The sequence below is a fragment of the Coregonus clupeaformis genome, chromosome 24 (genome assembly GCF_020615455.1).
Source record: "Coregonus clupeaformis isolate EN_2021a chromosome 24, ASM2061545v1, whole genome shotgun sequence".
Lineage (NCBI taxonomy): Eukaryota > Metazoa > Chordata > Actinopteri > Salmoniformes > Salmonidae > Coregonus > Coregonus clupeaformis.
Genome location: NC_059215.1, coordinates 51,150,768 through 51,162,988, shown reverse-complemented (window position 1 = coordinate 51,162,988; position 12,221 = coordinate 51,150,768). Strand labels below are relative to the sequence as shown.

The 12,221-nt window shown below is 45.6% G+C and overlaps 1 protein-coding gene across 3 annotated transcripts in view; it reads left to right on the top strand.

The window, feature by feature from the left end:
• The window catches only part of LOC121537681 (protein kinase C zeta type), a 156,193-nt gene that overhangs the window by 91,875 nt on the left and 52,097 nt on the right, over positions 1–12,221 (top strand). For all 3 annotated transcript variants that reach the window (XM_045207305.1, XM_045207304.1, XM_045207306.1), the window contains one exon: positions 10,872–11,003. In XM_045207305.1, the coding sequence (XP_045063240.1) occupies positions 10,872–11,003 (132 nt within the window). The remainder of the gene's footprint in view (positions 1–10,871; positions 11,004–12,221) is intronic.

The window sequence follows — 12,221 nt, the reverse complement described above, 5'->3', positions numbered from 1 at the left end:
AGTGCTAAGGGGGTAATAATAACATATCCCTGGGGTGTTGTCTGCTGGTGGACGTCTAGACTAGACTGAGATCACTGATCTGCCAAGTTAGCACTACTGTATTACGGGCTCCTCATTCCAGTAGACCTCCATTAGGCTGCCCATCTCCCTCGCTGATGCACTGGAAGAGACGGAATGTTATGCTGTAACCATGGTTATTTGAATGTTATGTTGTAACCATGGTTATTTGAATGTTATGTTGTAACCATGGTTATTTGAATGTTATGTTGGAGCCATGGTTATTTGAATGTTATGTTGGAGCCATGGTTATTTGAATGTTATGTTGGAGCCATGGTTATTTGAATGTTATGTTGGAGCCATGGTTATTTGAATGTTATGTTGGAGCCATGGTTATTTGAATGTTATGTTGTAGCCATGGTTATTTTAATGTTATGTTGGCGCCATGGTTATTTTAATGTTATGTTGGATGTTGGAGCCATGGTTATTTTAATGTTATGTTGGATGTTGGAACCATGGTTATTTGAATGTTATGTTGGATGTTGGAACCATGGTTATTTGAATGTTATGTTGGATGTTGGAGCCATGGTTATTTGAATGTTATGTTGGAGCCATGGTTATTTGCTAAGACATTGGACAGGTATAGTTTTGGCACACGTTCTATTTTCATAAGCTTATATAATCTGTCCTACTGTATTTCCTCTCTGTACAGTAATTTGTCAGCCATTTTATTGTGGGTACATCACATGTTGTCTACATCAAATTGCTTGTCTAAGGTTGATGGCTTTGTAACTATGTCACATGTGTGGGCCACTATGTGTACAGTTCTGACATAATTACGATCATTACCATGGCACATGGTCTTACAGTCAGTCCTGGTTGGTGCAGTCTCTCCTCTCCATCCCTCACACCATCCCTCCCTCTCTCTCTCTCCATCCCTCACACCGTCCCTCCCTCTCTCTCTCTCCATCCCTCATACCACCCCTCCCTCTCTCTCCATCCCTCACACCATCTCTCCCCCTCTCTCTCCATCCCTCACACCATCTCTCCCCCTCTCTCTATCCCTCACACCATCCCTCCCTCTCTCTCGCCATCCCTCACACCATCCCTCCTTCTCTCTCTCTATCCCTCACACCATCCCTCCCTCTCTCTCTCTCCATCCCTCACACCATCCCTCCTTCTCTCTCCATCCCTCACACCATCCCTCCCTCTCTCTCCATCCCTCACACATCCCTCTCTCTCTCCATTCCTCACACCATCCCTCCTTCTCTTTCTCCATCCCTCACACCATCCCTCTCTCTCTCTCTCTCCATCCCTCACACCATCCCTCCTTCTCTCTCTCCATCCCTCACACCATCCCCCCCCTCTCTCTCTCTCTCTCTCTCTCTCTCTCTCTCTCTCTCTCTCCATCTCTCTTTTTATCTCCATCCCCTATACAGTATAAACAGGTCATTTAGCAGAAGTAGGTCAGGTTTCTCCTCTCTCTCCATCCCTCTCCACCCCTCCCTCTCTCACCCCTCTCTCTCTCCATCCCTCTCCACCCCTCCCTCTCTCATCCCTCTCTCTCTCATCCCGCTCCACCCCTCCCTCTCTCTCCACCCCTCCCTCTCTCATCTCTCTCTCTCTCCATCCCTCTCCACCCCTCCCTCTCTCACCCCTCCCTCTCTCCATCCCTCTCCACCCCTCCCTCTCTCATCCCTCTCTCTCTCATCCCTCTCCACCCCTCCCTCTCTCTCTCCATCTTTCTCTCATCCCTCTCTCTCTCCATCCCTCTCCACCCCTCCCTCTCTCATCCCTCTCTCTCTCCATCCCTCTCCACCCCTCCCTCTCTCATCCCTCTCTCTCTCCATCCATCCCCTCTAAATCCCTCACACCACCCCTCCCCCTCTTTATCTCTCTCCCTTGCCTTCTCTCTCTCCACCCCATCTCACTCTATCCATCTCTCTCCATCCCTCTCCTTCCCGCTCTCTCTCCATCTCTTCCCTCTGTTGTTGAGGAGAAAGATGCTTTGTGAATGCCTCCCATTTGACATAATGGGGTCCTTTAGTAACTCTGATGCACATGATGTATCAGAATGTCGTATTCCTGCCATTAGTGTTCGCAGCTACGAGCTAGTGCTCCATTAGGGGGATGACTGACTGGAGCTACTGTCTAGATTGTTGCTCCATTAGGGGGATGACTGACTGGAGCTACTGTCTAGATTGTTGCTCCATTAGGGGGATGACTGACTGGAGCTACTGTCTAGATTGTTGCTCCATTAGGGAGATGACTGACTGGAGCTACTGTCTAGATTGTTGCTCCATTAGGGAGATGACTGACTGGAGCTACTGTCTAGATTGTTGCTCCATTAGCACCCTGCAAATAGGACCCTAACAAAGCAGTCATGTCAGTTCATGTCAGTTCACAGCTCTCCACTGAGTCATGTCAGTTCACAGCTCTCCAGAGAGAGAGAGAGAGAGAGAGAGAGAGAGAGAGAGAGAGAGAGAGAGAGAGAGAGAGAGAGAGAGAGAGAGAGAGAGAGAGAGAGAGAGAGAGAGAGAGAGAGAGAGAGAGAGAGAGAGAGAGAGAGAGAGAGAGAGAGAGAGAGAGAGAGAGAGAGAGAGAGAGAGAGAGAGAGAGAGAGAGAGAGAGAGAGAGAGAGAGAGAGAGAGAGAGAGAGAGAGAGAGAGAGAGAGAGAGAGAGAGAGAGAGAGAGAGAGAGAGAGAGAGAGAGAGAGAGAGAGAGAGAGAGAGAGAGAGAGAGAGAGAGAGAGAGAGAGAGAGAGAGAGAGAGAGAGAGAGAGAGAGAGAGAGAGAGAGAGAGAGAGAGAGAGAGAGAGAGAGAGAGAGAGAGAGAGAGAGAGAGAGAGAGAGAGAGAGAGAGAGAGAGAGAGAGAGAGAGAGAGAGAGAGAGAGAGAGAGAGAGAGAGAGAGAGACCTCTAAAATGCATGACTAAATTGTTCTTAGTTTTGGTGTTTAGTTGACTTACAGAAGGGCTGTTTAGTTGTTCCATTGCTGTGTTCAATTGCACAAAGTAGATGTATTTAACCGTCATGTTAATTAATCGAAGAGTGTGCATGTCACAACAAAACATACATTTTTGTTGCATTGTTAGAAACCTTTTTGTGTGAACATGAATAAAACATTCCTGTCCACCTGCAACTGAATATGCCATGTAAAAACCCCAAGCTGGAATAACAATATATAACGTCTGTTATCCAACAGAGTTGTGGGGAATGTCTGTCGCTGTGGCGGCCAGTCAAGGACGTCTCAGAGGTTGATTTCACCTCTGACTCAGGGCCAACCGCATGCCGAGCTAATGCACTTTAAATAGGGCTCGTTCCACATTGCTTCCCTAGCACTCTCCTAGCGCTTAGCAGCATTTTATGGGGCCCAGCCAAGGCCAGCCAGTGGGAAGAAGTCTATTAGCCATTTTGGAGCTGACAGTGAGCTGGCTCAAACAGGCGATGCATCCTAAATGGCATCCTATTCCCTACATAGTGCACTACAAAAGGAATCGGGTGCCATTTGGGACTCTACCAGGGACCTTTTCGGGGGCCCTCGATAGATACAGGCAGATAATTTACTGTCCCATCAGGGAGGAAGAGGGAAGAGACTAGTAGTGTACACTTTGGGTATATGTTTCACTGGTATAGGCCAAGTCCTGAACTGTGTGGAGAGGATGATTTAAACTCAGAGGCTTTTAGGCATTAATTTGCTCACTGATTCCCTCGATACGCAACCGTAAGTGCTTTAAGTGACTCTTAAATTGCGGTAAATCACAAACACATCCAAATTAAGCACGTTTCTAGTCGAGACCAACATATGTTTGTCTTGTAGACCTTACATCTTGAGTTTTCAGTCCCTCAGTATCTCCTCTATCCTCATCTAGCTGTAGCTTCGTTAGTGTCTTTAGAACATAGAACACAGCTAGCTGTAGCTTTGTTAGTGTCTTTAGAACATGGAACACAGCTAGCTGTAGCTTTGTTAGTGTCTTTAGAACATGGAACACAGCTAGCTGTAGCCTTGTTAGTGTCTTTAGAACATGGAACACAGCTAGCTGTAGCTTTGTTAGTGTCTTTAGAACATGGAACACAGCTAGCTGTAGCTTTGTTAGTGTCTTTAGAACATGGAACACAGCTAGCTGTAGCTTTGTTAGTGTCTTTAGAACATGGAACACAGCTAGCTGTAGCTTTGTTAGTGTTCTTTAGAACATGGAACACAGCTAGCTGTAGCTTTGTTAGTGTCTTTAGAACATGGAACACAGCTAGCTGTAGCTTTGTTAGTGTTCTTTAGAACATGGAACACAGCTAGCTGTAGCTTTGTTAGTGTCTTTAGAACATGGAACACAGCTAGCTGTAGCTTTGTTAGGGTTCTTTAGAACATGGAACACAGCTAGCTGTAGCTTTGTTAGTGTCTTTAGAACATGGAACACAGCTAGCTGTAGCTTTGTTAGTGTTCTTTAGAACATGGAACACAGCTAGCTGTAGCTTTGTTAGTGTCTTTAGAACATGGAACACAGCTAGCTGTAGCTTTGTTAGTGTTCTTTAGAACATGGAACACAGCTAGCTGTAGCTTTGTTAGTGTCTTTAGAACATGGAACACAGCTAGCTGTAGCTTTGTTAGGGTTCTTTAGAACATCTGAAGATGTTGTGGCTCTTTTAAAGAACAAGGGGCATATGTTATGAACCCTCGTTTCTCGTCTGCTATGGAAATGCTCTCCCCAAAGTCTTGATGGGAAGTGCTGAATGTCTGTCTTCAAAGTTTCTCACCTCAGAACAGGCACCTTAATTACTCGCCCACTGTCTGCGCTGAGCAGAGAGGGAAACATTTTTTTGGGACAAATAAGTGGATGGCTTGATTTATTTATGACTCGCCCCAACCTCCCTCTCTCTCTCGCTGCTTATCTCTCCCGCTCTGCCTATCTCTCTCTCTTTCGGTCTCTTTGTCTTTCCATCTCTCTCTCTCTCTCTCTCTCTCTCTCTCTCTCTGTGTCGCTCTCTATCTGTCTCTCTCTCTACCTCTCTCTGCTTCGCTCTCTTTATCGGTCTCTCTCACTCCCTCTCGATCGGTCTCTCTGTCTCTCTCTCTCTCTCTCTGTCAGTTTGGGCTTGGGAGCGGTGGGGTAGTGATAGCTAATCTTTGAAGTGCGTCTCCACGGAGTCTCCATAGCAACAGTGCTTTTGACTTATGCTGTGAACAATAAATGGCCACTCTAAAATGTGCAGATGTCTCAAGTTTTGAGGGAGCGTGCAATTGGCATGCTGACTGCAGGAATGTCCACTAGAATGTCCACTGTTGCCAGAGAATTGAATGTTAATTTCTCTACAATAAGCCGCCTCCAACGTCGTTTTAGAGAATTTGGTAGTCCGTCCAACCGGCCTTACAACCGCAGACCACGTGTAACCACTCCAGCCCAGGACCTCCACATCTGAGGAGTTTTTCTGTCTGTAATAAAGCCCTTTTGTGGGGAAAAACTCATTCTGATTGGCTGGACCTGGCTCCCAAGTGGGCTCCCAAGCCTTCCCAGGCCAATCCATGGCTGCGCCGCTGCCCCCGTCATGTGAAATCCATAGATTAGGGCCTAATGAATTTATTTAAATTGACTGATTTTACTTATATGAACTGTAACTCAGCAAAATATTTTTAATTGTTGCATGGTGCGTTTATATTTTTGTTCAGTATAATACCTAGTAATGATTATACTGCCAGAAAGATTAAAATCTAATCTTTCTGGTAAAAATAGTTGCTGAGGTGTAGTCACTTTTGAGCTCAAGTACACAATACTAATATGATACAAATATAATATTATGTTTTTCCTATTCAACATGGGGCTTGAAATGATTGAAATGCTTTCTAAATATAGTAACAATCAAATTATAAACAACTTACTATAATATTTAACCTAACTGTAAATACATATGATCATACTTAGTGACAGTACAAAATTGGCACCATTTTGATAAAACTGATGATGGTGCATTTTCTGCCCAGCGACACACAAATCAAATCAAATTTTATTTGTCACATACATGTGTTTAGCAGATTTTATTGCGGGTGTAGCGAAATGTTTGTGCTTCTAGCTCCGACAGTGCAGTAATACCTAACAAGTAATATCTAACAATTTCACAACATATACAGTGGGGAGAACAAGTATTTGATACACTGCCGATTTTGCAGGTTTTCCTACTTACAAAGCATGTAGAGGTCTGTACTTTTAATCATAGGTACAATTCAACAAAAATCCAGAAAATCACATTGTATGATTTTTAAGTAATTCATTTGCATTTTATTGCATGACATAAGTATTTGATCACCTACCAACCAGTAAGAATTCCGTCTCTCACAGACCTGTTAGTTTTTCTTTAAGAAGCCCTCCTGTTCTCCACTCATTACCTGTATTAACTGCACCTGTTTGAACTCGTTACCTGTATAAAAGACACCTGTCCACACACTCAATAAAACAGACTCCAACCTCTCCACAATGGCCAAGACCAGAGAGCTGTGTAAGGACATCAGGGATAACATTGTAGACCTGCACAAGGCTGGGATGGGCTACAGGACAATAGGCAAGCAGCTTGGTGAGAAGGCAACAACTGTTGGCGCAATTATTAGAAAATGGAAGAAGTTCAAGATGACGGTCAATCACCTTCGGTCTGGGGCTCCATGCAAGATCTCACCTCGTGGGGCATCAATGATCATGAGGAAGGTGAGGGATCAGCCCAGAACTACACGGCAGGACCTGGTCAATGACCTGAAGAGAGCTGGGACCACAGTCTCAAAGAAAATCATTAGTAACACACTACGCCGTCATGGACAAAATCCTGCAGCGCACGCAAGGTCCCCCTGCTCAAGCCAGCGCATGTCCAGGCCCGTCTGAAGTTTGCCAATGACCATCTGGATGATCCAGAGGAGGAATGGGAGAAGGTCATGTGGTCTGATGAGACAAAAATAGAGCTTTTTGGTCTAAACTCCACTCGCCGTGTTTGGAGGAAGAAGAAGGATGAGTACAACCCCAAGAACACCATCCCAACCATGAAGCATGGAGGTGGAAACATCATTCTTTGGGGATGCTTTTCTGCAAAGGGGACAGGACGACTGCACCGTATTGAGGGGAGGATGGATGGGGCCATGTATCGCGAGATCTTGGCCAACAACCTCCTTCCCTCAGTAAGAGCATTGAAGATGGGTCGTGGCTGGGTCTTCCAGCATGACAACGACCCGAAACACACAGCCAGGGCAACTAAGGAGTGGCTCCGTAGAAGCATCTCAAGGTCCTGGAGTGGCCTAGCCAGTCTCCAGACCTGAACCAAATAGAACATCTTTGGAGGGAGCTGAAAGTCTGTATTGCCCAGCGACAGCCCCGAAACCTGAAGGATCTGGAGAAGGTCTGTATGGAGGAGTGGGCCAAAATCCCTGCTGCAGTGTGTGCAAACCTGGTCAAGACCTACAGGAATCGTATGATCTCTGTAATTGCAAACAAAGGTTTCTGTACCAAATATTAAGTTCTGCTTTTCTGATGTATCAAATACTTATGTCATGCAATAAAATGCAAATTAAATTACTTAAAAATCATACAATGTGATTTTCTGGATTTTTGTTTTAGATTCCGTCTCTCACAGTTGAAGTGTGCCTATGATATAAATTGCAGACCTCTACATGCTTTGTAAGTAGGAAAACCTGCAAAATTGGCAGTGTATCAAATACTTGTTCTCCCCACTGTACCCTATACACACAAATCTAGTAAGTAATGGCATTTAAGAATATATACATATATGGACAAGCAATGACAGTGGCATGGACTAAGATACAGTAGAATATTATAGAATAGAATACAGTATATACAGTGAGGGAAAAAAGTATTTGATCCCCTGCTGATTTTGTACGTTTGCCCACTGACAAAGACATGATCAGTCTATAATTTTAATGGTAGGTTTATTTGAACAGTGAGAGACAGAATAACAACAAAAAAATCCAGAAAAACGCATGTCAAAAATGTTATAAATAGATTTGCATAAGTATTTGACCCCTCTGCAAAACATGACTTAGTACTTGGTGGCAAAACCCTTGTTGGCAATCACAGAGGTCAGACGTTTCTTGTAGTTGGCCACCAGGTTTGCACACATCTCAGGAGGGATTTTGTTCCACTCCTCTTTGCAGATCTTCTCCAAGTCATTAAGGTTTCAAGGCTGACGTTTAGCAACTTGAACCTTCAGCTCCCTCCACAGATTTGCTATGGGATTAAGGTCTGGAGACTGGCTAGGCCACTCCAGGACCTTAATGTGCTTCTTCTTGAGCCACTCCTTTGTTGCCTTGGCCGTGTGTTTTGGGTCATTTTCAATGCCCTGGCTGAGGGAAGGAGGTTCTCACCCAAGATTTGACGGTACATGGCCCCGTCCATCGTCCCTTTGATGCGGTGAAGTTGTCCTGTCCCCTTAGCAGAAAAACACCCCCAAAGCATAATGTTTCTACCTCCATGTTTGACGGTGGGGATGGTGTTCTTGGGGTCATAGGCAGCATTCCTCCTCCTCCAAACACGGCGAGTTGAGTTGATGCCAAAGACCTCGATTTTGGTCTCATCTGACCACACCACTTTCACCCAGTTCTCCTCTGAATCATTCAGATGTTCATTGGCAAACTTCAGACGGCCCTGTATATGTGCTTTCTTGAGCAGGGGGACCTTGCGGGCGCTGCAGGATTTCAGTCCTTCACGGCAGAGTGTGTTACCAATTGTTTTCTTGGTGACTATGGTCCCAGCTGCCTTGAGATCATTAACAAGATCCTTCCGTGTAGTTCTGGGCTGATTCCTCACCGTTCTCATGATCATTGCAACTCCACGAGGTGAGGTCTTGCATGGAGCCCCAGGTCGAGGGAGATTGAGAGGTCTTTTGTGTTTCTTCCATTTGCGAATAATCGCACCAACTGTTGTCACCTTCTCACCAAGCTGCTTGGCGATGGTCTTGTAGCCCATTCCAGCCTTGTGTAGTTCTACAATCTTGTCCCTGACATCCTTGGAGAGCTCTTTGGCCTTGGCCAATACTTTTTTCCCTCACTGTACATATGAGATAATATTATAGAATAGAATACAGTATATACATATGAGATGAGTAGTGCAATTCAAAAGATGCCATTCAAAAACCTGCTGGCTCGGTACAGCTTCAGCTTTAAGTACGAGGTAATTTCGTCCCTCTGTGACCAGGAGAAAGTGGTCTTGTTTCAATTCTACGGAATGATTTTGTATTTTTTCCTGTTGAGAACTCTAAATCCATCTGAGAACATCAACAGTGAGATGAGACTACTGTGTTTGCTGCAATCCCTAGAGTCTCCCATTTCATATATACTGTAATATTGTAAGCGCGGGCTGCGAGGTTCACTGCCAGGGGAGTTCGGTCCTTTGTCTGGATAGGCATGAAAATGTGACGTGGCGGATGTGTTGTTGCCTACCCTCACCATCTGGGGGGCGTCCCGTCAGGAAGTCCAGGATCCAGTTTCAGAGGGAGGTGTTCAGTCCCATTGTCCTTAGCTAAGTGATAAGCTTGGAGGGCAATATGGTGTTGAACGCTGAGATGTAGTCAATGAACAGCATTCTCACGTAGTTGTTCCTTTTGTACAAGAGGGAAAGGGCGGTGTTGAGGCGGTATGCAAATTGAAATGGGATGATGGTGTTGATTTTGAGCCCTGACCAGCCTTTCAAAGCATTTCATGGCTACAGATGTGAGTGCTACAGGGCGATAGTCATTTAGACAGGTTACCTTGGCATTCTTGGGCACAGGGACTATGGTGGTCTGCTTGAAACATGTAGGTATTACAGACTGGGTCAGGGAGAGGTTGAAAATGTAAGTGAAGACACTTGCCAGCTGGTCAGCGCATGCTCTGAGTACGCGTCCTGGTAATCCGTCTGGCCCTGTGGCCTTGTGAATGTTAACAGTCGTGCGGAACAGCTGGTGCTCTCACGCATGGTTCAGTGTTGCTTGCCTCAAAGCAAGCATAGAAGGCATTTAGCTCGTCTAGTAGGCTCACGTCACTGGGTAGCTCGCTGCTGGATTACCCTTTGTAATCCGTGATAGTTTGCGAGCTCTGCCACATCTGACGAGCGTCAGAGCCGAAGTAGTAGGATTCGATCTGTATTGTCGCTTTGCCTGTTTGATGGTTCGTCGGAGGGCATAGCGGGAATTCTTAGAAGCGTCCGGATTAGTGTCCTGCTTCTTGAAAGCGGCAGCTCTAGCCTTTAGCTCAGTGGGGATGTTGCCTGTAATCTATGGCTTCTGGTTGGAATATGTACATACAGTCACTGTGGGGAGGACGTCATCGATGCACTTATTAATGAAGCCGGTGACTGATGTGGTAAATGCCATCGGATGAGTCCCAGAACATATTCCAGTCTGTGCTAGTGAAACAGTCCAGTAGCTTACCATCCACTTCATCAGACCACTTTCGTATTGAGCGTGTCACTGGTACTTCCTGAGTTTTTTTCACCTCTAGTTAGTGACATGCTGGTAGAAATGAGGTAAGACGTATTTGAGTTTCCCTGCATTAAAGTCACCGGCCTCTATGGCCCTATACAGCTCATTGAGTGCAGTCTTAATGCCAGCATCGGTTTGTGGTGGTAAATAGACAGCTACGAACAATATAGATGAGTTGCTGTGACTGTTAGTTAAAGGGAAGACTACAAACAAGCATGCTCCCAGTTGATGTAAGATGCCGCCTAGGCTTAACTCCACCCTGCCTCCATCACTATCACCTTCTTCATGTGTGTCTGCCTCGCCTCCATTGATTCTCGATCAATGACTGCGATAGTATCACCCCATTGTCATGAGCTCAGACTGATAATGTAACAATCCATGTCTGTCTGTCTGTCTGTCTGTCTGTCTGTCTGTCTGTCTGTCCCCAACAGAAAGCGTACTGTGGCCACTGCAGTGAAAGGATATGGGGGCTGGGGACGCAGGGCTACAAGTGTATCAACTGCAAACTGCTGGTCCATAAGCGCTGTCACAAACTCGTTCCTCTGACCTGCCAAAGGCATATGGTGAGTACCATAGAAATAGAATCTCATTCTAGTTCTGTGGTGAGTACTCTGGCCAATCCGTCATGTCAAAGCATCGGAATAACGTATTACATGGACACTTCACATACTGCAGTGCAAAAGGCTTTTTAGAGCATTTAGAGTCTTCATAAGCGCTTCATAGATACTTCATAAACTTAAGTGAATGTCTGAATGAATGATTTGGGAGGGCGAATGAGTAATATTTAACTGCTTTAGGTTGCAATTTTTTTTTGCATTTGAACAATTCAACTTGTTTAGAGTAAAAGATCAAGGTGATCAATTAAATTATTCACAAGTCTAAATTAAACATGACTATTGATGTTCTAATGTGTATTTGTAACATAATGAATGCTGTTCTGCCCCGAGCGGGGATCGAACTAGCAACCTTCTGCACAACACATACTGTATATAACTCAAAAAGCCAACTACCGTAGCCAACAGAGCAAAATACTGGTCTGTCATTTCATGAGAAACAGTTCGCAATGTACTCCAGCCAACATGCTACGGGCAAGTTTCAAACCCACTACGTCTCAAATGGCACCCTTTTCCCTATGTAGTGCACTACTTTTGACCAGGGCCCATAGGCAATATGGTGTCATTTGAGACACACCCATACTGTAGTGTATACTGAAACATCACGTGGTTGATCTCTAGTTACAGACTGCTAACAAACAGAAAGAAGCTAAGAGGTCCTTGCAATCAGCCCATTTGGCATTACGATTAGAGCTAGCCTCAATATGAAAGCCTGTGGACGTTCTTGTCAGGGACAAGCTAAAAGAAGGTGGAGGGTTCTGTGTCTGCACCACATACTCTTATGACTGGTGTCCCCCAGGGCTCGGTCCTAGGCCCTCTCCTCTTCTCTCTATACACCAAGTCATTCAGCTTCGTCATATCCTTACCTGGTCTCTCCTGTCATTGCTATGTGGATGACACTCAACTGCTTTTCTCCTTCCCCCCTTCTGACACCCAGGCGGCGACACGCATCTCTGCGTGCCCGGCAGATATCTCAGCTTGGATGTCGGCCCACCACCTCAAGCTCAACCTCGACAAGACGGAGCTGCTCTTCCTCCCGTGGAATGCCTGCCCGCTCAAAGACCTCTCCATCACGGTTGACAACTCCACGTGTCCCCCCTCCCAGAGTGCAAAGAACCTTGGCGTGACTCTGGACAACATGCTGTCATTCTCTGCAAACATCAAAGC